Source organism: Vidua chalybeata, chromosome 11 (assembly GCF_026979565.1).
Source record: "Vidua chalybeata isolate OUT-0048 chromosome 11, bVidCha1 merged haplotype, whole genome shotgun sequence".
Lineage (NCBI taxonomy): Eukaryota > Metazoa > Chordata > Aves > Passeriformes > Viduidae > Vidua > Vidua chalybeata.
Genome location: NC_071540.1, coordinates 6,071,245 through 6,098,987, shown reverse-complemented (window position 1 = coordinate 6,098,987; position 27,743 = coordinate 6,071,245). Strand labels below are relative to the sequence as shown.

General features: G+C 46.7%; 1 protein-coding gene across 1 annotated transcript in view; it reads right to left on the bottom strand.

Moving 5' to 3' along the window:
* TSHZ3 (teashirt zinc finger homeobox 3) overlaps positions 1-2,820 on the bottom strand; it is a 63,482-nt gene extending 60,662 nt beyond the window's left edge. The window contains exon 1 of the mRNA XM_053953254.1: positions 2,607-2,820. Within this exon, the coding sequence (XP_053809229.1) occupies positions 2,607-2,646 (40 nt within the window). The 5' untranslated portion in view covers positions 2,647-2,820. The remainder of the gene's footprint in view (positions 1-2,606) is intronic.
* Between the last annotated feature and the right edge of the window lie 24,923 nt (positions 2,821-27,743).

Here is a 27,743-nt window from a genome sequence, read left to right as displayed (position 1 = left end):
GAGGCATTTTGATAAAGTAAAGCCAAAGCTAGTGTATGGGAAAGAATGAAAGCACTCACTCTGCCAACTTCTGATTGACCATTAAGCTATTGATGAATGTGCCTGTCAGGAGAGAGACAATTAAATCAAATATGAAACAAAGTCGTTTTGACGGGTCATTTTGATAGAGCAAAACCATTCTTCCATCTCCTATTAGTCCTGCAGTCAAGTTTTTGTAATGAATATTTCTTAACTAACCAGTTATTTCTTAGCTGTTTTTTAAGGTGTTAAAAAAAGCCTTTGCTTTTACTGCTATTAGAAAAAGTAACATTTCCAATGTGACCAATAAAAGCAGCATCTCAGTGGGAAGCAATTATACACAATACTAAATGTTTAATGTGGCTATCAAAAAGCTAAAAGTTTAAAGAGATTACACTTCTGCTAAATATGAAAGAGAGATCGCATATCATGGATGATTCACTTGAGAAAGGAGGGAGAGACAGAGAGTGGTGGAGGGAGAGAAGGATACCTCAGAATGTATGTCTAGTGCAGAAACATTTTCTTCCAGTCTGTGGAGAGAGAGCCCAGTTTACAGCAGAGGCAAAAATGGAAAAGCACATGGAAAATCTAGATTTTGCAGAACTAAACTCACATTACAAAATAGAATTTCTCAAGTATCAGGAAAAGTTCACCTCTGTCATTTTTCTAGAAAATTGCTATTTGATGGCACGGGCCAGAAAAGCAAAATATTATCATGAAGTATTTGGCTACGATATTGTTTGCTAGATGCTATCACTACCGTACTGAGAAACTTTCCAAACTTTCTAGCTGTTTGTGTGCGGGGTAAGGCTGCTGGGAAGTCTATTTCCCTATTTCAAAAGTACTGGCCGAAGGCATGTGGATGTCCAAGAGGAGAAGAAAGGAAACATGCCAAGTTGTTATTTACAATTTGTGTTACTCCCCGAGCCCCTCGCTGTTTACTAAACCCAAACCATCCCACTCGGAGAAGTTGTCAGGCAGTGTGGGAGCACTGCCTCGCTGCTGAACGTCTGGGTTCCAACAAGCCCCTAGCCCAGGCTGCAGGACTACCTGCTCCAAGCTGTCCCAAGCCCAACCACAGCCGCGCTGCCAGGGATGCTGCCGGCGCCTCTGGAGAACTTCCCAGCGGCCTCTCGGGGCTGCTCCAGCCCGGCCCCCCCAGGGCTGTCCCCCAGCAGAGCCCGTGCAGTGCCTGCCCCGGGCCAGCCCGGCCCTGGCAGCCCTGGCCCGGCGGTGGCACCGCTCGCCAGGAGCCCCTCAAGTTGCGCTAACGGAGTTGACAGGCCACGTGTGACGTCACCGAGTCTGGCGTTACCATGGCAAGTGATTTATTGATGTTTATCGGGAATGAATAGATCAAAGGCTGCCAGATGACAGGCGATCAATCAGACATCAAATCAAGGATGGCAACAGGCCAAGGAAACCTTTTCCAGCCCACATATCCCCAACTAAGGATTACTGTAAAATTATGTGGGGCTTTTCTTCTACTGTTTTCTTTTCAATTTGGCTTTTCCAAAAAATACTGCTTAAGTTTAACAGGAGTTGACATTTCTGGCAAAAGGAAAACAAGCCAAACAAACAAAAAACCTCACCAGCACAAAGCCTCGAAAAGTAATTCTAAAAAGGAAAAAAAATAAAACCAGTGGAAATTGTAAAGGCACTATCAGAAACATTCACCAGTCACTTGACAATACACAGACCCTTTTTCTTTTTTTTTTTTTTTTTTCCTCCTTTGGTTTACTTTGCAGCTTCTCCTCTGGACTCATAAATAAGAAATCAATAGGATTAACAGAAGACGCTACCAAAGAAAGTGACCAACTAGGACGGTCTGTCTGACCGGCAGAGACATCTCCAGTGCAGTACAAGGGCAGAAGAGAAAAAGGTAAAAGTTGGGCAAAGAAACCAGTTCTGGGCTTGGATCTTCAACTAACACTGCAGAGCCTCCAAATCACTTTGTCCCTGCCACTTCATTCACAGCGTACCATATTTTTGTACATATCCTCTCTCTTTTTTTATAGGAAAGAAAAATTAAATAAAAAGAATATTTTCCCTGGCTTTCACGTGTAAGGGAAGGGGATGTGGAAGAATGAAGACTACAAGGGAAACAAGCAAAGTAGGTGCCAAAGTACGGGCTGGAAATAACCAAAATTCGCCTCCTGCTTCCCCCAGCCCCGGAGTGACACCGACCATACGAGCCCGAGCAGTGTGCGCCCGCACACACCCGCCTGCCCCTCGCACAGGGTTACCCCCAGAACCGAGCCGGGCGACGGCAGAGTTCGGAATAAATCAAAGTGGGCACCAAAAGTGGGGAACGGGCTTTCATGCGCCCCCCACCCCAAAGAAAAAAAAAAAAATAAAATAAAATCCCCCCCCAAAACCCCCAGCCCCGGCGCTGTGCCTCCAGCCCGGGAGTTGCTCGGCAGAGCCCTCGGCAGCGGCGGGCAGCGGGGCAGGAGCGGGGCGCGGAGCGGCGGCGGAGCCCGCCGGGAGCCGGTTATGAAAGAGACCGAGGGAAGCGAGAGGAGAAGCCAGCGGCCGCGGAGGGAAGGGAAGGGAAGGCAGGGAAGGAAGGGAAGCGGCTCTCGTACCTGCTGCGCGCCGGGGCGCTTGCTGCTTCCTCCTCGGCATGCTGGGCTCCTGCGGGCGCCGGCGGGGGGGGGCAGCCGGGGCGCGGGGGTGGGAAGAGTTGCCTCAGCCCCAGAGATCCGGTGAGCTGCTCCAGCCTCGGCGCGAGGGCTGGGTCGGGGATATATTTTTTGTTGCTGTGCATACACGATGCCGAGTAGGAGGAGGAGGCGGCGGCGGCGGAGGAGGAGGAGGCGGCACAGAGGAGAGGACAGCCCTGCTGCTGCTGCTGCTGCTGGCAGAAGAGGGGGGAAGTTTGACAAATCGCCCCGGAGGAAGGAGGAGGGGAAGCCCCCCGAAGAGGTGTGCGGGCGGGAGGGCTGGGGAGAGCCCGCAGTCCCCCCCACCCCGCCCTGCGCCCCCGGTGCCTGGCCGGGCTGGGAGATCACGGCATAAAGACAGGGGATCTCTTGGCCGGAGCCGGCGGAGCCTCAGCCTGCGCTCTCCACTCCCGGCTCGGCGCTGGAGCGGCGGCGGCGGCGGCGGCAACAGGCGAAGCTTGAAGGGAAACGAGATGATCGCGGTGTCACTCAAACTGGTCCGCCGAGGGGGAGCGGGGCACCGCCGCCGCCCGCCCCGGGCCGCGCCTTCACTCAGCGCGCATCGCCCGCCGGACCGGGCGCGGGGGCGGGCAGGGGTCTGCCCCGCCGGCCGGGGCGACCCCCTCGCCGCGCCCCCTCCGCCACCCAACTTCGCCCGCCGCCGGCGCCGGTCTCCCGAGCCGCCCGCGGCGGCGGCGGAGGGCTGGCCGGGCAGGGACAGGCAGGGCAGTCCGCCGGGCTCCGCGCCGCTCGCCCCGCTCCCCGCCGCAGCCCTTCCCTTTCCGCCCCCGCGCGCACCCGTTCCCCGCCGGAGCCCCCCGCAGCCATCGCCTCCCGCCACGCCGGGGCACGGGACCCCCCCCCTCCCCGCCGCCCCCGCCCCCACCCCCCAACCCCCCCGGCGAGGAGGGCCCGGCCCGCCGCTCCATCCCGGCCGCCCCGCGCGGTGACAGCGGCGGCAGCGGCCCCGGCTCCCCGCCGCGCCCCGCAGCGCTGCCCGCCCCGGCCGCACTCACCGGCGCGCCGCCCGCCCGCCGGCACATCCAGCCCGCCGGCTCCCACCTGGCTGGCGCCGCGGCCGCCGCGCTCCGCTCCGCGCCTGCGGGCGGGCGGTGTCGGGGCCGCCCCGGCCGGCGGCCGCTATCGGCGGCGCCCCCGCCAGCGGAGCCGCTGCTCCCGCCCCGCGGGGCCAGAGCGGCGGGGAGCGGGCAGCGCCCGCGCCCCACGCACCCGGCTCTTCGGGAAGGAGCACTTTTGCCTCCTTCTCCCTGTTTTGGCGGTTGATTTTTTTTTTTTTTCTCTCTTTCTTTCTCAGTTTTGTTTTTTTTTTTTTTAATTTTTTTTTTTCTCGGTCCAAGTTCACTGCCGAGCCGCCGCGCTCAGTTCGGCGAGCGCCGGCGGATCGATGTGCTGCGGGTTTGATTGCGCATCCCTGGGCGGCGGGGCCGCGCGGCGCGGGGAGGGCCGGGGCGGCGGGGGGCGCGCGGGGCCCGGGCCGCTCCCGCCCCCGCTCCGCCCGCACCGGGACCCCCGCGAGCAGGGAAGGGAGACACGGGAACAACAACAGCCAAAAAAAAAAAAAAAAAAAAAAAAAAAAGAAAATGAAAGAAAGAAAGAAAGAAAGAAAAAAAAACACAGTAGCTTTTTTTTTTTTTAAAGTTCACGGGGAGGAATTAAAAAAAAAAAAAAAAAAAAGGCTGAGCTCACTTTTACGGTAAGATCAAAAAAAATTTCCACTCGCCCCCATTCTTCGAGATTTGGGATAATTCCAAATACCTGACTAAGTGCAGATGTTGTTGCGTCTTCACATCCTATAAAGCCGCCGTGCCGCTCTCGGGCTCTCGCTTCCCTTTCAAGTTGCAGGAAATTCAAACACTTTACATGACGGGTGGAGAAGGTTTGAGATTTTTTTTTTTTTTGGATTATTATTGTTATGAGTTGATTTTTTTTTTTTAAGCTGATCTTTAGGATGAAAAAAAATATCGCAGTCGCCTAAAGTCCCCGGGAAATTGCTACTGTTGGGGGAAAACGAAACATTTCTTGAAAACAAGAAAATGGTGAGTTGTCAATTGCCGCTTCTGCTGCCAAACTCGCTCAGTTCCATCTCATTGATACTCGCTGGTTGCTCCTCACAGTTACAGTATCTGCTCACAGAAGGAGCGATCAGATCTGCTTAAGAGACGACACCGAGACGTTGCCCCCCCCTCCCCAAAAAGCCCTGTGTGTGTGAGTGTGCGAGCGTGGGTGAGCCGTGCGGCAGGACGGGGCCGGGCGGCGGGCAGCCCCGGCGGGGCGGGCGGGCGGGCTCGCCGCCGCGGCGGTGCGTGCCGCTAGATCCGCCCTAACATCTGTCCGTCTCACCATTGGCGCATCCATCAGTGTCACCCTGGCTGCACATTGCAACGACAACACATCAGACACTACACAGACCGGGATTCGGTACAAATAACCAACATACTAAACAACTTAACCGGGGAGGAGGGGACCAGCCGCAGCATAAGTATTTACAAACGTTAGACAGCCTCGGGAAGCAGGGCTCCGCTGCGGTTAAATAGCTCGTTCATTCTCTCTCCCTCCTCCCCCTTTAAGTAGGAAATAGAAAACCTAAATAATTCACGCCCCCCACCCCCCGAAGGATGCTGCCGGCCGGGGGCAGGGGCAGGGACAGGGACCGGGGCGCTCCCCGCGCTCAGCCCGGCTGCGCTCCCGGCTCTGCGGGGCGATGGCTGCGGCAGGACCGCATGGAGCGCGGAGCCGGCGGGAGGCGAGCCCCGGGCTGAGGTGCTGCTCGGCCGAGCCGGCCCGCGCTGCGCAACATGGAGGATTCCTCCGAGCTCTGGAGCGAGAGAGACTGAAACAAACTTTGGGATGCTCGGCCGGGAGCTTCGGCAGCCGAGACACCCCGGAGCCCTGGCCGCCTCTGCTCCTGCTCGCCGCACGGAGTGCGGGGAAGGTCACTCTGCCACCAGGCGCTGGTAGAGCGCCCTGAAAACTACGGCAAAATTAAAATGACACGGCGCGTGTAGTCACTGCAGTCCTGTAAAGGAAAGGCTGTTCTGAAAGAGAGGTGCGAGAGCCCTCTCCAAAGCCAGGGACGATCCCGATCCTCCTCAGCTGCTGGCTGCGGGGCATCGCGAGGAACGAGCTGCAGCGACCAATCCCGAATTTTGGGGCGGTTGCAACTTGCAAGAACTTTGTTCCTTCCACTTCCCTGTCTCTAAATCTGCTCATCTTTCGCTGCCTTTGTGTCACCCTTAGCCAGCCCGAGGGACAGATGTGAACCCCTGCCCGCTGCCGGGCTTGGCCCGGGTGCCCGGCGGGGTGCGAGCCCCTCGGCCCGGCGCGGCTCCGCGGGTGCGCAGCCTTCTCCCGCGGGTGCGCTTGGCTGCACGCGTGCGTGGATTTGTGCGTGTGGTGACATTTGTGTTTGAACAGGTTCCCAGACAGAGCTCTGCCTCCCGCAGCACAGCCTACGTGCAGGATGCTGGCAGGTGGCACCTCAGCAGCTGAACGGTGTCACCAGCACAAACAAACACGCGAGATTGTCCCCGGTCTCTGCGTGGGGAGCTTCGTGTAACCAGCAGCGCTTACCTGGCTCTGCAAAGGGCGGCCCACACGCGCCGGCAGCGGAGGGTGATGGGCTCGCTCCAGTGCGCCGAGCTGGGACTGGGAGGGAACGAAATAAGTGAAACTTTCCGTAAACAGTCATTGGAGGAACTTTCTCAGTTCACTTAGGAATAATAATTCTCCTGTGTGTGAGAGAGAGGAAGGCAGCAGATATTCGTGCACACAGACATGTGCATTGCACTTACACATTCACAACTCTGCCAAAACGCTCAGGAAGTCGTGGAATAATTTGGTTAACTATGTACATTTTTTTTAAGGAAGAAAATAAAATCTATTGAGCTTTCTATCAGACAATTTACAGAGGGAAGTGCAGATGCCTTCATGTGCGTCGGCTTCTTTGGGGGTCACAGTCTATTCCAGAGAGCTAGAACGCGTAATTTTATGAAGTGTAGCATTTCCAAACACAGCGCATCAAATCGATGGCTGTACAGACTCCATCCACATAGACTCGGCACATAAGGCTCAGCCCTAAGCTCCATTTTCCTGGCAGTTTTAAAACAAGGCACCAATTATTTATAAGTCACATAATTAGATAACCATCACTCCTGAACTTTCCACCAGCTAAGAATGTTTTATCTTTCCCAGCCAGGCACTGCTTACTGCCCTTCTTTGGTGTATATTTTCACTGCTCATACCATTCCTCTCCACCAAAACTCCACCAATTGCCCGAGACACCTCTTTCGTCCCCCGGCCCGAGTGGAGACAGCGGCTGAGCCGATTAAGGACCACTGGAGTTAACTACTGGTTATGGGGACGGCCAGGGAGGATGAGTGAGGAAGTTTAGTAAACTCGGAACAGCTGCCTCTTAGAAGCCAGCTTGCTTTAGCCCGGCTTTAACCTTGCTCTCTCCCGAGCAGCGTGTTGATATTTCGCCACTTGCTCACTGCAAACAAGGCAGGGAGCGGCGTGCGCCGAGGTGCCCGTGTGGCTGCTCTCACTCGCTCTTCGCACCGGCTCACTGCTCTCCGGGGGTCAGTCCCGGGGACCGAACGGCCCCGGCCCCGGCCTCTCTCCTGTCTCCCCAGCTCCGGCCCAGCTCTGCCGCCTCCTCCCCTCCGAACGGGGCAGAGGAGCAGACGGGGACCTGCAGGTCCTCGCCAGCCAAGTGCCCCCGGACCCGCGGGAAGGGCCGGGCACCGGCGAGCCGGGGCCTTTGGAGCCGCCGGCTGCAGGGCAGCGCTGCCCGCGGCCCGGGAGCGGCTGTCGGGGGCGGCGGCACGCCGGGGCCGGGGGGCGAGGCCCGGCGGCCAATGCGGGGCTGGGGGGGGTCTCACCGGGCCCGGGCAGCCCCCGCCGGCACGGGCGGCCCGCGGGAGCCCCACGGAGGCGCCGGCCGGCCCCGGGCGCGGAGGACGCGGCGGCCCGCGGCCGGTACCGCCCGGCACCGCTGCCCGCGCTGCCCTCTGTGCCAGGGCACAGCCTTCCCTCCTGCCCCGCGCCTCGCGGCACCCATCGAAATGCGGGAAGTACTGCGGTTTCTCCCGGCGAAGAACAAAGAAGCAGCAGCTTTCATTAAGGCTGGACCAGATGAATATGGATCTGACAAGTTTGTTTAAAAACCCCACTGCCCACGCCCGAAAACGATACTGCGCTTCTGTAAAATACAAAGTGTTGTCAATAACCATTATAGTAGCGATAATGATCTGAGAAGAGAACAAAGACATTTTGTAATATCTACATAACTTTATTAGAGCAAAATTATTTTAAAATGCCTGTGAATTCCCAAACCTCCTGAATACAAATGAATAAAAGTTTTTCTTCGGGCTAAAATCTTTGCTTGAATGTAAATTGTTTGGGTAAGTGAATTTGCACAGCAGCAAAGTTTGTTTGTCTTAGTCCAGTAGCTTTGCTTTAACGAACCAGATGTTTTGTCTGTAAATTGTCCAGAGGACTTTCACAGTTCTGACATGTAATAAGCCCCAGAAAATCAGAACTGGAATAGCTGCGTCCCTGTGATTAGGACCAGGCATTTCGGGAAGAGCACGGGGAAAATAGGAAAGTGTAAAGCACGTTCAGTGTCCTCATATTTGGAAACCTCATTTTAAACTGTAAGTAATCTTGTCCGAATCGATTCGCTTCTGCCTGGAGTTGACAGCAATTCCCCACCCAACCCCAGATATCAGAAATACATCCCCCCAAGAAAAGCCCCAAGCTCAGTGAGGGGCGATGGGGGCGGTAGACTTCGGCCGGGGAAGGCGCAGGGCGCGCTGAGGCTCCGAGCGGGCCGGCCCGGTCCGGAGCGACCCCCGCAGCCGGCGGTGCCCGGCGGGCGGTGACGGTGCCCGGCCCCGCTGCGGGCGCTCCCTCCGTCCCCCGGCAGCGCCGGCTCCTCTCCCGCGGGGCCCCGCGGCGGTCGGAGAGCACCGCCCGCCCCCGCCGCCGCCGGGGCCAACAAGTTCCCAGTTCCACTCGGGCACCGAGAGCGGCGGCCCGGCCGCGGCTCTTGCGGGGCGAATCCGCTGCTGCTGCCCGGAGAGCCGGGCCCCGGGCGCGTCCCCGCCGCCAGTGGCGGGGGCTCTGCCTTCCCTCTCGGACGGAGAAGGGCTGAGGCCACCGAGCTGTCCCAGCTCCCGCTCGCCCCTGTCGGATCTCTCTCGGCTGAGCCCCGCTCGGCCCGGTCAGCGCCCGCCCCGGCACTCGCCGCGCTCCCAGGGGCTGCGCCCTTTGGGGATGATGCTGATTTAAAATAGGATCTATCGGCGCGATTCAGTCTTGCTCAGCCATCACTTTTTCCCCTCCCTCGAAAGGACATGGGGTGTCCCTGAAGAAACAACCGGTCGCTGCTTTGAAGGAAACAAGCGATACCATTTCAGAGCTACTGTAGCGTAATACATTCACTGGGGCAGTAGGGAAACCTTTTAGGAAAAATAGTTAGAGATCCTGGAACTCCACCACATGTGACAACAAAGGCTGTTGTCTCAGTAGAAGGTCTTCAGCTAATTTTACCTACACAAAGTTTTACTGGCTGCAGGCTTTGGGAACGCCTTTGTGGAGCCTGGCACTGATCCTCGGGGCTGGCTAATTTGAAAGGCATTTGGAGGATCCCGGAGAAGTGGAAGGGATTCCCCGCTTACTTCTCGCACCACCTGAAAGTTCCCATCGCACAGATGACACGGGTGCTCCTCTACTGACCGCCTGTGACTCAACGCAGTGAAGATTTTGTTGTACTCAGATGCTCTTAAAAAAAAAAAATACTAGAAGGGGGAAGTGGATAAAACTTAAGTTCGAGGAAAATCCTTCTTTTTCTTTTCTTTTCTTTTTTTTTTTTTTTTTTTTTTTTTTTTTTTTTTTTTTTTTTTTTTTACACAGAAATCCTTCCCTGGCGGGTTTTTTGGCACAAAACTCTTGCACAGAGAAGTTTATCTGTACGAAGCTGCCAGTAGCTCACCTTGGCCCGGCGGCGGGCCCGCTCCGGGCCCCACTGACCGCCAGGGGAAGGGCACAGCTACAGCCGCCCCCGGCCGTCCCCAAAGTGCGGGCGGAGCTCGGCACCTCCGGGGGGACGCGCACCGGGCCGGGGACAGCGAGCGGCTGCCGGCGGCGCGGCCGCAGCCCCGGGCCGCCTCCTCCTCTTCCTCCTCCTCCACCGCTCTCTGACCCCGCAGCGGGGCCGTGCGGGCCGCCGGGACGCGGACACAAGAACAGCCCCAGCGAGGCCGTCGGGCCGTAAATCCCAAAGCCCCGCGTTCCCGGCGGCCGCTGAGGGCGGGCTGCGCTGAATTCCCCCGCACGGACAGCGCGGGGGATGCGGGCCGCGTGCGGGGCCGAACAACGTGTGCGGCGCCCGGCATCCCCCCGCCCTCAGCCCTTCGCCGAGAAAAGCTCATGGGGATAACTGCGATCCGCTGTGCGGACGCACCAAGCAGGCCCCGAGCCCCGGCGGGCGCGGCCGCCCCGCTGCTGTCCCGCAGCCCGGGGCGGTCCCGGGCACCTGTCCCCTCCCAGGTGGCCCTTGGCGAGCAGCAGCCGCGGCCCCGCCGTGTGCGGGGGCAGCGCGGGGCCGGAGCCGCAGCGCTTTGCTCCCCAGCTGGACGCTGGGGTCTGCACCGCCCGGGTCAGGTGAAACGTGGAAACTAAGAAAATCTGACACCACCATTGATTCCCTCTCTTTGTTCTCCTCTGTACACAATGGAGAGAAAGGAATGTGACTTTAAAATTGCAATTAACCAGCTTTCTGTCACTGGGTATTTATTCCTATCAAATCTTCTTCGAAAAAGCACTTTAATTGTAAAAGAAAACAGACTATTTGAAACACCTTGTATCCTTCTGTTGCTTAAATTATGACTGGATGTGCCTAAACTGTCATCTCATTTTCCCACTGATTTTGGTCAGGTCCAGAAAGAATGGCATTTTTTTCTAATGTTTTAAAAGTATTAACTTCCTTTCAAACAATCTTTAACCTTTAATGTTTTGTAACTTGATGAAAAGGTCACTTTGTTCGGAGTGGATGCATCTGCTCCATAATTGTTCTAATATCAGGCAGAGCTCCATCCTAACACTACATTCTTTTATGAGGATTTTTTTCCCCCTTAATATACTATTGTTAAGGTTACCATGAGTAATTGTTCTAAAGGCAAAGAGCTCCAGACCAAAGGATGCTCGCACTTTATTTAATTTCACCAGCTTCAGATGTTTAGAGCTGTATTCAGCAGATGACATTAGCTGAGCTCTGAGAAGAATAACCTGAACCGTTTCACCTCTTCCCACTTGTGGGAGCCTGAGGTAGAACAGGAACAAAATAAATATCTGGGTTTATAGACTGAGCTGCATGACAAAATAGCACAAAATACTGATTAACACTACTTTGGACCAGCAGCAAGTTTGATCTAAGCATCTCAAAGTACTTTACAAAGGGCTGTGACAGAAAGCTGAGACACAGGTGGGGGAAGACCTAAGAGCAGAGTGAAGATCCAGAGACCAATGGACATGAGCGCTTCAAAACTCAGCCTTGAAAAGTGATAGGGTGGTAAAAACATTGCTCATCTAATTACATTTTAGACTCCTTGCTGGGAAGGAAACAGAAGCTTTTCAGCATGTGTAAATCAATATTTATCATTAGGAGCAATCATATTTTGAATCTGTAGATTTAGCCAGTTTTGGTATAGAGAATCTCTGCTTATTCCTGTGTAAAAGATTAGAAGATGAAAGTGATCCTTGCCACCCACAGGCTGAGAATGCCCACCTGAGGGGCAGCTTGTGGCCCCAGCTCTGTGGCCAAACATCACTCACTCTCAGCACTGTACCTGCTTTGCAGGAGCAGTGGTGATACCTGGCTGCATAGCAGAGATCGGAGCCAGAACTTTAAATTGATGCAATTAATCCCTCTAAAATATAACGGGATTTTCTAATTCTTACAAAATTCAAACATCCAGAGAATATGTTTAATTAAAACTTGGCTATACTTTTTTTAAAATATTTTCTTAAAAACCAAAGAAATGGGCTAATTATATTGCTTAGTATTCTATTATGCACTTTTTTTTTTTTTAATAACACACTTTTCTAGCCAGGCCAGTCCCTTGAGGACCAGTTCCTCATTTATAAGGAGGTCCCCAATGGGAGTTAAAAAGAGGCTATTTTATAAGAAGAAAATATATTCTGAAAGAGGAGCCATACAAAGATAACCCTGCATCACATATATCAGTATAGAGGCTGGAATATGTATTCCAATGATGCAAATCTTCCCTTACAATAATTTGCTCGTTAGTGTTAGCGAAAGCCCAGATACTGATGTCTCTGTATTTGTTCTTCTATTTTTCATCACACTAATGCTTTTAACTAAAATTATTTTTTAAAATTTGCTTTATTTAATGAATTTAAAGGTCAATCCTCTTCCTTTCCATATGCAAATCCTATTAATAGTAGAGGTTTGATATTAATGGGAGTTAATAGAGTAGATACCCCCTTCACACAAGAAACCCCACAAGAGAACAAATTAACATGAAGATAATTTCAGTAAATTCGTTGCTTCTCTCTCTCCTTTGAGTAACCAAATATGAGGACAGCAGTATTTTGGAAACAGGAGTGACAACCAGAGGAGGGATGAGGTGTGAAAGGGCACACAGGGCCTCCCCAGCCTCCAAAGGCAGGGCTGCAGGGAAGGACACAACCCCCAGCAGCTGGAGCCCATCGCCACCTCCTCCTCCTCAGCAGCCTCTCACACCCGTAGGAGCCAGGCAGGACACAAGGTACAACACCCAGAAACCCTTCCCCATCCTCCTAAAGAGGGAACAGGCAACTTCTGCTCCCTTCAGAGCACAACAGCCTCCCCCTGTGAGACCACAGGCTACTCAGGGAAAAACAGGCGCTGCTGGAGTTGATGAGGGAGTAAGTGAAGTTATTACCCTGTTTAGTCAGTTTTGGAGTTTGTCTGGTCACTATTTTTCAATCTATAGTTTTTGTTGCAGGACTCAGTGAGGTTTAGTACTATTTTTTTTTTTTTTTTTGCCTACAGCTGTTGGTGTTAAAATAACAGCACTGATGTGCCTAAGGAGGTGAAGTTGGGGAAAGAGGAATAAACTCATTGCTTTCATCTGCAGTCCCTGCAGGAAAATGCTCCCACTGCTAATAGGTGAGGAACAACCCTGTCTAGCCTAACTTTTGTAGTAAAACTATCTGCACCATTTCTCAAACAGAAGAATCCAGGTACCAAACAGCAAAGCATCATTAGTCCAGAGCAGCTTCTTCCTTGTTAAGAAATAAAGAATACCTGGTGCAGCCCCTGGCCTGGCCAGCCCAAGCATTGCTCCTGCAGATCAGCCTCTTTTTAATTAGAGCAGGCTGAAGCAATGTGATTGAAAGATGTGGAGAAAGGGATGAATCATGGACTACAGAGTGGCGTTAATTTACTTCTTATCAAAGGGCATTAACCCACTCCCTCTGGACACCAGGGAACTTTGCAAGGAAGCCCATCCTCACTGCAGCCTCCTTCCTAGTTGTCACTCCCGAGCTGGAAAAGCTTTCCCATTACCTTTTCTCAGTCTGCACCTAGTGACACTAGTGTACTACAGTCCTCAACCATATCCCCTCCCAAATCTTGTAAGACCTCAGTTGTTTTAGGGAAAACAATTTTTGTTTCCTTAAATTGAATTTATTTTTCCCACTGCTTACCCCAAAGGGATTATTTTTTTTTTTTTCTTAATCCCTGAACCTGGAAGCTGGTTTTATCATTTGAAAAAGGTTGTGTGTAAGAACTACAAACAGTCCCTGGGAGCTGTGGACAGAGTCCTGCAATGCTCTTGGTCCATCCAACCTCTGATGGGGTTAGCAAGGACCACAGTGCTGTGGCCCTAAACCACATAGAGCTGCTGCTTCCATGGCTGGATAGGTTGAACAAATAATTTTTGCTCTTCTTGGCTCTTGGGATGTTGAAAAGTCCCTGTGAAAGAGGGACTGTGGGCAGTGACAGCCCTTGTGACACACACACAGCCTCCATCTCTCAGAGATAGTGTTTCTGGCTCTTTGCAGACTAAAGCAGAAAGTGTCACACCGGGGCTTACATTAAGGTCACCTTTGCTTTCAGGGCCTTGATGTGGCCATAGATTTGCCAAGGGAAGGGCTGGAGGGTAGGAAGCACACTGAGATAAAAGGCATCACATTTCTGGGGAAGCCAGGGTTCACAGGCCTGAGTTTGGATTTTAGCTGAGACATGCTCACAGCTCCCCTTGGCTCCTTGGCAAATAGGAGAGCACAGAATTGGGTCTCAAGTTTGAAATGTATGACAAAATAAGACTTACACTGCCTATGTTTTGGGGAGGTGAATACTGATTGCTACAAACATTCTGTTTCCAGGCAAACATCAAAATTCTGTAACTGTCCAGGTAAGTCACAGGCTGGAAGGGTTTGCATTTTTACAAAACGTTAGGTGTAAATTACTTCTACAAACGGGAGCCTGGACTCAACACTGTTGTCTGTTATAGCAAATCTGGAATTCCCAGCTTCAAATCTGCTACAGGCATTCTGGATTTTAATTAATATAATGTTTCATATGTATGAGTATTTTTTTTGTTTGTTTTCACACACTGCATTTTTAGCCTAAACAAAGTGTGTTCTCTGCATTGTTCTCAAAGCAATTGAGTATCACCGAGTCTATAGATCTGGCCTCCTTTCCAGTGAGCAGCACAGCAGTCATGCCTCACAGCAAAGGGATAACGTCCTCCAGTGCAGCTGATAAGAGCAACAATTTACAAAGCCAGAGATCCGTTATGCAGTGAAAGCTTTATTACCATGACTGGATGTTACATCTACAACACATAAGGGTTAATCATTGCAGCAGTTTGCAGCTGGTTTGTGCTCCCAGGGGAGCCATAGCAATAGACTCCTGCGTGTAAGACAAGGTCAGCCTCCTCTCCTGGGGTCAGCAGGCCACGAGATAACACAACTCCCAAACTTCTGCTCCGCGCAGACACAGGTGCCAAACCCATTTTGTGGTCTGTTGTAGGGCGCTTCTTGTGGTTTTTGTTCTCCTCAATAAAAACACATTCCCAGCTCAGTGGTACATAATTGGAGGGTGAGTTCTCAGAGCTACCCATCAGTGAGAGTTTTCTGTGGCAGCCCTGGGTTCTGGAGTTTGCTGGGTACATGTAACATTTCATGGGAGATTTATTCTTAGTGGACTGAGAAACCAGAGCAGTCAGAGCTGAGTTTAAGGGCCAAATCCTGCATAATTCCGTCAGTCTCATGGTATGAAATGCTCACACGAGTGAAGTGGGCAGAACTGGGCTGTAACATTCTATTAATATTTATCTTCTACTGCTACAAGACACAACAATAATCAAATAAGAAAAAAGTTTAATCCTCAAATGCAGCTTTAATCTTCAAATTGGTTAGCTTATCAGAGGGGTAATATTTATTTTCAAAGACAGGCTGCTCGGAATGATCAGCTGAAATAGAAACCTATAAGTGAAAGGATGTAAGTTTATTGGGCAGTGTTGTCTATATTTATAGTTTCTGCTCAACCTATATTTCTGTTTTTATATGCATGTGTCAAAAATTAATATATGGCAAACTTCACCAACAGTTTTAAGAGATCCTAAAATATAATAAAATCAATAAATGATGTTCTGGCATAAATGTTTCTGTAGCTGAGGGTGGTCAGGTTCAAAGGGCAGCATCTGACCATTTCTCTTTCCCACCCTGCTGCAGAATAAGACCCTCCCCTCAACTTCAAATCACTGGGGAGAGGGTAATTTAAGCTATACTTGATGTACCCTATACATCACTGTCTTCAGGACCAGGTTTAAAATTAAACTCTGATGTACAAAGTTAAACAAAAATGAGATAAAAATTGGCAGGGGTTGAAGAGGGTCAAAGTAGTCAAAACACAAGGTAGACTATTGCTTCTTTTGATTTATGTTATTCTGTGCACTAAAAAAATAAAAATTATAGCTCTTGCGGGGACTTTTTTTCATGGAGAATAACAGATTTCTAATTTGTTTTCTATAGACTTATGGGCATTTACTCTGGGAGTTGGAAGCAATTATTTATTTATTTATTTTGGCAGGGGCACAGTATCCCCACTGTTGGCAGAATATTCAAATTATCATTAGATGGAATCTTTGTCACTCACCAGCAAGTGAAGGAGAAGAGTATTTCACCTTCCATTAGTGGTTATCTTACAATACACACATCTTGTATTTATTCAGAGTTTTGGTTTCAGGCACCTTTTCTAAGCTACAGTTAGCTTTGGTAGCAGAAAGAAAGAGTTCAGTGAATGTTTCCTTTTGCATGTTTTACATGCACATAATGCAGTTACCTTCTAGAATTTCAGTACAGGAAAGATGCCAAACAGCAGAGTCTTTTGAAACCAATTCAACAAAATCCTTGCAGGAAGTAAATTTTTTATGATGTAGTCAACTTTTCCACATATTGCCATTTACATGGTTAGTGTGTGGACCGCAGGCAAAATCATTTGGAATTGTAATCTTTATTTTCTATAATATGATAATGAAATCAACAACTATCCACTAGAATCAAATTAATTTCTCTCTGTTACTCCAGTGGGAGGAATAAAAGGGTTCTACTGGCTAAACTGCCAGGCTAATGGGAAAATCAAAATAAAATCAGGTCCTTGGAATGCTGGCAAATAAAAAATGGTTATTTTAAACATAATGGTGGACATATACAGATCTTAAAATCTTTTAAAATCTGATCAAGCAAGCTTTTTCCTTAGGTTTTTAATTTTCATCCATGAAAATCCTATTGACTTCATATGGATTACAGCTGACTAAAGTGTGGGCATGTTCTTAGGCTCTACAAGGGCATGAGACAGTGAAAGCCTCAAAACTCTGAAAATGTCTGAACTTGATTACAAATCTAACAGGAGAAAAACTTATGCTGTCCAGATGACTAAAAAAATGTTTTCCTAGCACTGTTTGTTGCTGATACTGACAATGATGATTCTTTTTTTGTTAATCTAGTGAAGATCTGATTTAATACTCAGATTTTAGTGTTTGCCTCAAAATTCTAAGTGATACATTGTGTAAAATTCACTTTCTATATGTCATGATACAGGACTGACCTGCATATATGCCATTAGTATGCATAATTTGGCAAGCATTTATGTACTAATTGAATAAATGCAATCCTTTACAAACAGCTGGCTGGAAAGCTGAAGTGCAGCAGCATACAAACAGCAGGTTGTTTAAACAGATACAGCCAGCAAAGCAAAGATCAAATGTTAGAATGAGTCTCCTATTTGTGATCTATTGTGCCAGGCCCTCTGGATCTAACAGCTGGACAATATTTTGTGTACCACTAATGAAATCTTTCTGAAAGATCCGTGTTTAAAAAAAAAAAAAAAACGAAAAACAAAAACCAGCATACTTCTTGGGGTCACATAGAAAACCACTCATGCATTCTGTAACTCTAGCAGATCACATGTAGCAAAGAGTAGAGCTGAGAGCTTGTTGGTTAGAAATTTATAATCCAAGATTTTCCTACATCCATTACATTTTGGGAATCAGGAAATGATGAATTAAGGAGATGATCACAAAGGTCACAAGGAATTGCTGCAGTATTCACAAAATATGTAAATGCTGTGAAAGATGTAGGATCTTACAATCAAGGCTCAGAACAAACACAGGAGCCATTCTGAGGCTGGGAGTTGCTCAGAAATTAGGTAAAAAGCAAAAAATGAGAAATCCAAAAAGCAAGACCGTCAGCTGTTAGAAATACCTGTAACCCATTAAAATCACATGCTTAGCATGAGTGAAATGTCTTCCTGATGTATCCATGCAGCAATGAGGCTCCTGTTCCCTAGGAGAGGGACACGGTACGAAAAGGAATGGATTGATTCCTTCTTGCACTGAGCATCTGACTGGGGGTAATCAGTTTATGGATGTCACACTGAGTGTGTTACTGACAATCCTCCAGGACTCTGCCCTGCCAAGGGTGTCTGAGGGTGCCTGCTCAGCAAGGGCCTGATTCAGAGCTCACCAAACTCAGATTTCCACTGGCTGGGTTCTGGATTAGGCCTTTTCCATCCACCTGTCTGGAGGGGGATTTTCCATCCCAGTGCAGCTGTGAGATGCAGCTTTCCACAGGGTCTTATTCTGTCATTTTTTTTAGCGCATTGCATTCTTCTAGAGCAAAATCTACCCACTGACATGCACAGATTCTCTATCCTGCTTATTAATCACATTTCTGCACTCCCTGTGTTTACCAAGGAAAGCAATCATGCCTTAACTTCCCTGTGTGTGAGCTCAGATTTGCATTATTTTGCTCAGGCACTTGCAAAGGTACCATGCTCCAAGCAACGATAAAGAACCGAGTCTATAATTTAATAACCCTCCTCTGACTAATTAGTATTCACTCAATGAACGAAATGTTTTCAGAGGTCCAGTCAAAGGCCTAAGCACCATTTCAGTCTAGCTTATTCCTCAAGGCACCTCTGAACTGAATTGGGCCCCGTTTTATTAAATTACAATAGAAAGACTGCTATGTCAAGTGCACTGATGCTGGGAGCCCCAACCTCGCAGGACCTCACAGGGATAAGTAATCATCACTTATGCTAATAGCACATTTGACTTCGTGGGATGACACATGAGGATGGACTACTTACTTGACTAAGATTAGTAAGAACAGGCGTGTTACACAGAACAAATGACTTTAAATATCCAGCTGCAGAGAAGTGCTGACTCCCATCAGTGAGTGTTGTGAGGGTGAATGAAGGGCAGGATATGATCTCTAGAAACCTCGTTGAATGCTATTATTGAATTGGTGACAGTTTTGCAGATTTCTAACCCGTAATAAACCTCAGCTTTGCCTCCTCAGTGACATGCTTCTCTCCACTGCTTTCCTGCTCTGCCTTCCTTTTCTTTTGCCATACTCCAACAACACTTTAAAAATATTATTTTTTAAACTATTTCTTTTAATGTTTGAAAATTAATTTTGCAGGTTTGAAAGGTTTCTAAGTAACAGCCACAAACCACAAACTCTGCTATTTACCTGAGCAGATTACTTGGTAGCCTCTCTCCATTGCCCTGCCAAGGTTCCTCCCCTCTGCTCTGCTGGGATCAGCACAGTCTCTATGCTCATTTAGTCTTTGGCTTCTCCCTTCAAAGCTGACAATAGGGGCATCATACAGGGTATACCATTCCAGTGATTTTGTCTGATAAAATGCCCAGCTCTTAGGCCTCTGTTTAACACAATTTTGTTCCATACAGGTCACAGAAACAATCAGATTTTGGCCTGTATGATCTATAATGCCTTTGAACCAGCACTCCAGGAAGGGAAAAATCCTCATGTCTAACCTGACTCAGTTTCACTTAATTGTTTTTGATTTTGTCATGGTTCAGGTTTTTTTTTTTTTTTTCCTATTTTGTTTCCACTAATTTTAAAAGTATTTTGTTGCTGTCCCTGCTTTTTCTATTCTGACCAGAATTTTTTAAATTCTTCTTTTTTTAAATCACTGACTCAAGAAGCTTATTCTGAGAGTAATGTAGTAGTGACCACTGATGAATGGCTTCCAGGCATTTTATGTAGCCAAGGTTAATTTGTTCCTGAGAGCTGGAAAAACCATGAATGGCAAAACATATTTCTGGTACATGCATAATAACTTGTATAAATATTGTATCCAACACCAAAATCCCAAACATACAACCTGCTTACCGAGGGACCCTTAAATCTAGTTTTCTTTCACTATAATGTAGAGTTCTGTATAAAAGCCACAAAGACCATAAGTATTATATCATTAGTAGTATTCTTAAGTGGGTATTTTCCTGTTTCTTGGGGGCTTGTAGCTCAGCTGTAATGATTGTTCCATGTGTGTCTATGTGCCTGGGTGTTTTGCCAATCACATCAGTGAAACAAAAATGCCCTAATTTCTACAACTTTGCTTTCATTGCGCTGTAAAGCACTAAAAGCAGAAACAGTTTCCTGAAGAACTCCTCCATAGCAGGCCCTTGAACAAGATGACTGTTTCTAATAAGCAACAGCTGTCGTTGTGGTTTTACTAGTCAAATGATTCATGTCTTTTGCTCAGAAATGATAAGTGGAACAAATGTTTACTTAGATATGTAACAGAGGAACAATTGAAAAATAGTAGACTGTCAAATAGAAATATTTTCCTGTTATCTGATCCTTGACAATTAGTCTGAACTGGTATTTAGTCAGAAGGCAGTGGCACAGTTGGGATGGTGAAGAGCTGTGCACACCGAGCTCAGCAGGGCGGTGCCAAGCAGCAGCCCAGCAGATTGGAGGGGAGCACAAGCACCTCTGTACACACTGCTACACCCACACCCCCTTTCCTGGCACTTTCCCCTCTATATTTAGTCATCTTTGAAAGGGAGATGGTGAATTTACCATTTCCTCTCCTTTCTGCTGTCTTCAGGGAACACCAAAGAGCTGCTCTGCTGCTTTGGTTGTGAGTGAATATCCTCAGCTGGCTACAGCTTTCCTGGGATCTTGCAGGGTCTTCTGGCAGCAGCAGAGGGAAAGTATTCTAATGCAGGAGATTCCAGGCTCAGTTCAAGGACAAAAAGATTGCATTACCCTTGAGTTGCTGGGAAGGAAAGTCTAAGAGAGCCTTGATGTATCTCTGTTGAGCCTGGAAGCTGCTGCAGTCAGAGAGATTTGACACCCCTGTGGCATCGCAGGGCTCAAGGTAAATTTTTTTTAAATGCTAGAAGAAGCAGTGGCAAACTAACTCTTATGAGCCAAGGAAGGAAGCATCAAAAAATGGTGTCAGCTGCCTTTGAAGGGAGGTCTGGGAGACTAAGAGGGATGGAGAAGGCCAAGGGAGCCTTGGGACGCTGAATGTGCAAATGAAACCAGTGTACATCTATAACTTACTTGAACTTATATGGATGCTTGCCAGTACATTAGGGTTTAAATCCACCTTTTTTTGGTTAGTTTCTGAACTTTGCTGCTTTTTCAGAACTCTCTCTTCACTGTATGACACTGCTCTGCCTTGTACAGAAGGCTTTGTCAGAGCTTCACTTTCCCATCTGTAAAATGGGGGCAATATTTCCTTTCTCCCAGCCTTTATTCAGATTACAAAGTTCTTGTTACCAGAATTCTTTTATTGCTTGTTTCTGTATTGTCTCATACAACAAGACCCTGATCTCAGTTGAAGTCTGTAAGTATCACAGAAATATAAATAGATAATAATAAAGAGATGATTTTGACACAAGAATGGAATTTTATATTCTGGAGAGTGAAATAAAATATGTACTAAAGTCTACTAAAGTGTAACCATGAGATCAAATGATAAAATTCTTCTGGCAACAAAGAGTCGACCCAAATTTGTGAGATTAAACTGAACCAACTCAACGGAGGCTTGTTCTGGTGGTTTATTCATATAAAGCATATGAAAAAAGTAAGTGAGATGATCAAATTACCCTCACAGCATGGATTTTGACATGGATGTAGACTAACTGAGTCACTGGAGGACTGAGCAGGTGCGTGGTTCTAATTATACCCTCAGTCTTGTGAGGAAGGAGCAAACTTCCCAGTTGCTTCCCTGGTGGAGATAAGGTGTTATCAGCCATCAGCAAACGAGAGGGGAGAACAAGGACAAGGCACCTGATGGGAGAAAGAGGAGGAAAGGAGGAGGCAAAGAGAGCAGATTCATAATGCTACTCATCTTTTAAAAATGTACACACACACTGACTCTGAGCCATTTGGATGCCACTTCTCGTACTCATTTCTGGTGTCTCTGAGTAACCCTTCCTTATGGCGAGCCACACAAAATTCATTTTTAACATTTTCTCTTTTATAGGCTCAGAGTGAGATATCTGGCTAAATATAATGATTTATTTGTTTATTAATTAATCAACAGGCATGCTAGGAGTTACAATCCAAACTGTCCCCACACACAGGTTTTTATCACCATACACTCTGCCCCTAGGGAAATACACATCTTTTTTTCAGGGGTATAAATGGACATTTCTATAAATTGCAACTACTTGGGTGCATGTAATATGCAATATTATTCATCTTTGTATTCCAGGTGAATCCAGACTAGACTACCAGCCTCTAGGGGAGTCTGCTTCATGTAATTATCAGTATTCAAAGAATGATTGTAGATGTTGTAGCTTAACAGCAGGTGAATGGTCCTTATCTGAATATTAAATAAAGTGCAACTGGATTTCTGGGTTATCTCTGGCTAAATGTTTGTAAAGTCATTAGTGAAAGCATGCAGCTATAATCCCCACCACTCTTCTTACAAAGGATTTCCACTTTTGTTTTTACTTCCTTTACAGGGTGAATTGTTCATGTCCCCTTTCTCTACACACAATCTTGTCCTTTGGTTGGACTGCCAGAAACATCAAGGAAGCTGCCTTGTAAGTAGTACCTACACTTTTTATTCTTTTTTTATTCCTAAACAAAAAGAGAAACTAAGGGAAGAGTGACAAAGAGAAAGATTTATTATTTCCTCTAAGGACTATCAGAGCTCTGGGTGTTGGGAAAAAGCTCTGTAGTGAACTGCTCCTTTGTCCTCCCAAGTTCTGGGAACTTTAGCTCTATATTCAGTTTCCTTATTGTATGATCTAATAGAAGCTTTATGTATTTATTTAGTAAAACCCTTTCCTTATTGTTTTAAAATGGAAAATTTAATATACTTGAAAACTATTTCAGTAGCTTGATAGTGATTGTTATGTGAATATAGTAGATAGTAGTTATGAGAAAATTAATAGAACAAAGAAAAAGAACAAACCCCCCCCGTGCTGAGCAGAAGGGAGAGACCAGACTCAGCATAGCAACATTACTGGAGATAAAGGAAGAGGAATTACCATGGGACCATAGGACACAAGAGTTTTGAGGCACAACTCCTGTTTCAGTCCCTAGATGTGAAGAGCACAGTGGTGCTACATTTTGAAGAGCAATTTTCAAGACAGACATATTCTCCAGCTGGGCCAGGACTCCACCCACATCCTTAGCCAGGCACCAAAAAGCTTTGCACCCACCTCAGCCTGGGCCATCAGTGGCAAAGCACCTTCTCACAATAACTGCAAATATTTTAATTGAATATAAAAATAATAGAACAATAAATATGACACAGCTGAATATTAAAAACCAAACACAACCCCTCCAAAATGGAGCCACCTCTACAGTAAGCTATATACTATTTATTTGTACATGGACTCCCATTTATTTTGAGCAGTAACACATGCTGAGTTTTTGGCACTGGCATAGCCAACACTCTTGAGTTTCCAAGCATTAAACCCCTCACTGCCTCTGTTTCAGGCTTCTGCAGGCTCAGGCAGGTGTTTCTACACCCATCTGCAAGGCTTTCTGTTCATCCTTGCAGAAATGCAGGGTAGAAACATTTTTTTTTTCAAAAAGGAAGGAAGATGGCAGAATGCAGGGGACTCTGCTTCTCCATGCCAAAGTCCTGTTTCCTTCCACAGCAAGAGATGGCTTTTTCTAGCAGTCAGCACTTCTGTGTATTTTATACTTAAAACTGAGTAAGAACCTAAAGCTAATTAATTTTGGAAGTGAGCTGATTCAGACTCTTCCATCAAGAAATGGGTGTCCTGAAGCTCCCTAGCTTTCCTAGCTTTTTTCCTTGGGACATCTTCAGTGGATGTTGCTGAGGACTCATTCTGGGCTTTGTACCTATGCTGCCTCTGCCAGCAATTGAGGAAACAGAGCCTGGATGTGTGAAGTATTTTCAGTCCCACATTCCTAACTATATTCATATGGAGTGAACTGCACAACAACTGAAGTATCAGCTCTCTTACTCCTGTTTTCATAGTGTTAGAAAGAAAAAAAAAAAAAAAAAAGGAAACTAAGTTTTTTTTTGTTTTGTTTTGGTTTTTTGGTTTTTTTTTTTTTTTTTTTTTTTTTTTTTTTTTTGTGCTTTTCTTTTTAGTGGAGATGATACTTTAAAGGGAAAGGCTCTGCACATTTAGGCAGGACCTTTAGGTACCATTTCAGAGCTCCCTCCTCTAGGAACAGAAGTACTTTATTTTGACTGGAACAAACTACAGAAGTTAACAACTGTTTTCTATTTGGCATTTTTATAAGTATTAAAAAACCCCAACCTCCCAACTAACACGCCCACCTCACCTTTCGTCCTTCCCAAAGAAAAGGTTCGGCCAAAACTTTTCTACATTGTTCAAAACCCAAATTTTCATTCTTACTCAAGTGTGAGTCACCTACAGTCACTGGGAACAGATCTGAATTGACCTTAAAACCACCCATTTTCTAATGACACTTTTTAGCAATACCTGAAGTAATGTTATTTGCATTTGCTATTATTTTTATAATCTTTTGAAGCACTTAAACACCTACTTATTTAAAAGTAACCCTTTAAGAAGCCATTTGCACCTAGAAGTCAATGGCTGAATCCAAATCCATGTGAACCTGGTGGAAATTCTGACACTTATTTCAATCTTAATTTGGTCAAATTTTGAGTAAAGAGGAAGATGATTTGCTTAGGGAATGATGAGGGTTGGCTTTGTCCCTGTCATCAACCACATGCTGGCTGATTTAAGAGTGAAACTTGGATCTGCTCACAGAGGCAATCAATCATTGGACTGGATGCCCTTGTTCAGCCAGGCTAAGCATTGGGAGAAACACAGGGATGTGATGGGAGAGCAAAAAAGGTGAGTTTTAGAGAACCTGAGTATCTCTCATGTTTCTGTATCATGTCCTGAGAAAACTTAAAGCAGTCAGTTTATCCAGCATATGACTGATTGACTGAGGCTGGACCTTGTGGTCTTTTTTCATAAGTTCCACCACTTTCAGAGCCAATATTTGCATGCAGGAGGGCTGCACAGAACAGCCAGAATACATGCTGGCTGTAATCTGAGGGTGGCAGAGATGCTTCCCATCACAGATACAGACTCTTCACCATTGCCTCAGCAGGTGCTGCCAGGTCTCCTGAGCAGATCTGTGACTTGGCAGAGTTTTTAAATATGTACAGACTAGAACACCCCCAGCAACGCAGGCCTGGTTTCAAGCACTGTGGTAAACGCTGTAGTACATAGTTTGCAATTGCACAATATTTGCATTAGGAATGTGGGTGTTTCCAAGTCTACAGCACACAGTCATCTGTCAGATGATTGTCAGAGTCTGATGGGAGCAGCTGGTGAAGGTAGAACATGTGCCCTGGGCTCTCCTTGAGCAGAGGTGCCCATGGGAAGGGCCCTGGTGCCTCTCTGCCTGCTGGCTGTGGTGGAGGCTGGGATAGGGATGCAGGGAGGGTGGAATGACACATTCTGGGCTTACACCCATGAGCCAGCCCCACAGAGCCACAGTCAGTCCCTACAAGCTGCAGGAACTTCCACAGGGCATGGGGTGAGCCCTGACCCAAAGCCCTGGGTGCTCCCTGCACTGGTATCCAGAGAGTGCCCGGGTGCTCAGAGCCCTCAGCCTTCCAGGAGAGGCAGGGGGAGGCCCAGAGCAGGTAAATCACTGCTAGCCATGGAAACATTCCTTTACAGGAGAGGGTGTGAGTTATGCAAATATCTACTCTATAAATCTCGTATGTGGCTTTGAAGAAAAACAAAAACACCACTTAAAAATTTGTTCCAAATTTGGCCATAGTATAGTTTTGTTAGTTCAAAGAAATGAAGCTAACTTTATTGTTATTTGTGTTTGGATCAAAGAAAACTATGAAAATAAACATTAGACAGAATGATAATCAACACTGGAAAAGAAATGTTTACTAAAGATTTTCTTCTGTGTTCTCTTACCAGCATTAATAATATTTTCTTTTTCTAAAGTTTTCTTGCTTCCTTCAAAGAGATTGATTTCAGCAGAAAGAACAAACATATGCAAATAAACTGAATGATGTTATACCCCCTGCCCCTATCCCCCCAAACTGCATCAGATAATTCCATATTGTTAATCTGCATTACATTTTTATCAGTTTTTTGTCTTAATCAGATATGAAGCTCTTGCAGTACATCTCTAGAACTGGGCTGTGACCCTGATGTGACTCTACAGCACAGAAGCAGCCCTAACCCTGCTGTAATCTAATAGTTCAAATTTAACGGATTTGTTTTTTCAGTGGAAATAATGGCTTCCTGTCACAAAACAGAGACACAGACTACATATCTGATAAATGGCTTTGGCATGATTTTTTCATGTAACACACAATTAACAGTGCCTTTCATAAGACTCATGCTCTAAGGAATTGCTGAAAGCATGAATAAGTTCATTACTATGCCTTTTCTTAAAAAAACCACCCTACATTTCTGCTGGTGCTTTAAAACAAATATTACTTTGCTTAGAAAGATACTTTCCAGTGTTAATTTAGCCTCAAAACACTATACTGAAATTATTGCCACTGAGTGCTATGTATTTTTTTTCATGAGGCATATAATTATAATTGATAACCCCAAAATGGAAATGGGATAATTTTGATTTTATAAGCTACCACCCATACGGATACTGAAAATTTCCACATTATAGCTATAATTGTTTTTTGTCATGCCATAATCCCCTAAACATTATCAACTAATTAATAGCTGAACAATACATAAGGAGATATGCAGTTCTGTGGATAGAATTGGATATTTTGAAGGAGTTCATTATCTGCAGTTTGGTTTTGAAGGCACAGCTCAGAACTGCTTCTGCTGCCTTCATTGGTTATCTTATCTCCAGGCCACCCAACCACCAGCCTTACCCTGTGAGTTGCTAACTCCCAGCACTTACAATGAGGTAATCATCACCTTGTAGTGGAGTGGTGTGAATGCTGGTCAGATGGCCTGTATTTTATTAACAGAAATAGGGTCACAAGTCAAATACATGCTTGGGGTCAGCGAGCAAATACAAAAGAAGATTAGAGGAACAAAAAAAATGTGACTGGAGGGGTAAAATCCCACTGGGGGTTAATCGAGCAGAAATGTATCAAAGAATGTAAACTACCCTTTCTTTTGTTATTCATCATATGGGACGCAGTTCCTGTGTCCTGCTGATTCCAGGCAGATAGGGCATCATCTCCAGAGGGCTGTCCTTTAATGAGCTCTTTGGACACAGGGACTGCCAATAATACTCCTACCTCTGCTATTACTACTGCTACTAATCTTAAAACAATAACAGAAATAAGAATTAAAACCACTTAGCATAAATACAGAGATCAAAAGATTTGCTTCACCTAATATTGCACTACCCAATGACTGCCCACAAAACTAAGAGAAAACCAGCATTCAGTGTCACTGCTCTAGGAATCTCTTCTGCTTCCAACATGGAAATACTGGACCAAGAATTGTCTCCATCAATACACTGATTTAGCTCCAACTTGCAATGTAAATGAAGAAATGAATTAAAAGTATTTCCGAAGAGATGGCATTGCATTGGCAGAGTTTTAGTTTTTCTAAGAAAGACTGTCTTTTTGAGTGATGTAATAACAGAAAAGGAGCCAGCAGCCTGATCAGCACAGTAAGTACAGGACTCGGTAGGGCCCAAAAGGCAGCAGACAAAAAAAAAATCATAGGGTACTTACCAAGCAGCAGCTGATTTTCTCTTCTGATACATTTTCATCGCTCTTTCTGTGACAAGAAGCAGAAATTCTGTCTTATTTGAACTACACACATTTGTCTAATTCTTTAAAATCCCAGCAGTAGAAAGATTCCCTATTCATCAATTTCCATTTATTATGCTTGTAGCTACATATTGTAATATGAATTCTTTTATCCATGTATACTGCACATCTATAGATTTTATGTTTTCACACATCACATGAAAAGCATATTTCAAAGCTATTGCATTATCATGTGCCAGAAGAATATTGCTGTGGGAATGCAGACACATTACCAAAAGCACAGTATAAAACAAGGAAGTGAGAGTCAGGAAGGAAGGAATTCTTAGTTCTATGACTATGTGCCTCTGACTTACCGTGCAATGTTCATCAAGTCCCTTAATCTTATTTTGGCATACTTTATATATAAAATAAGCAATATGTCCTTCTGCAAGGCTGAAATAAATGTTAACTGGTTCAATCATGCCCTTTGAGAGCAAAATTGGAATTTCTGTCATCAA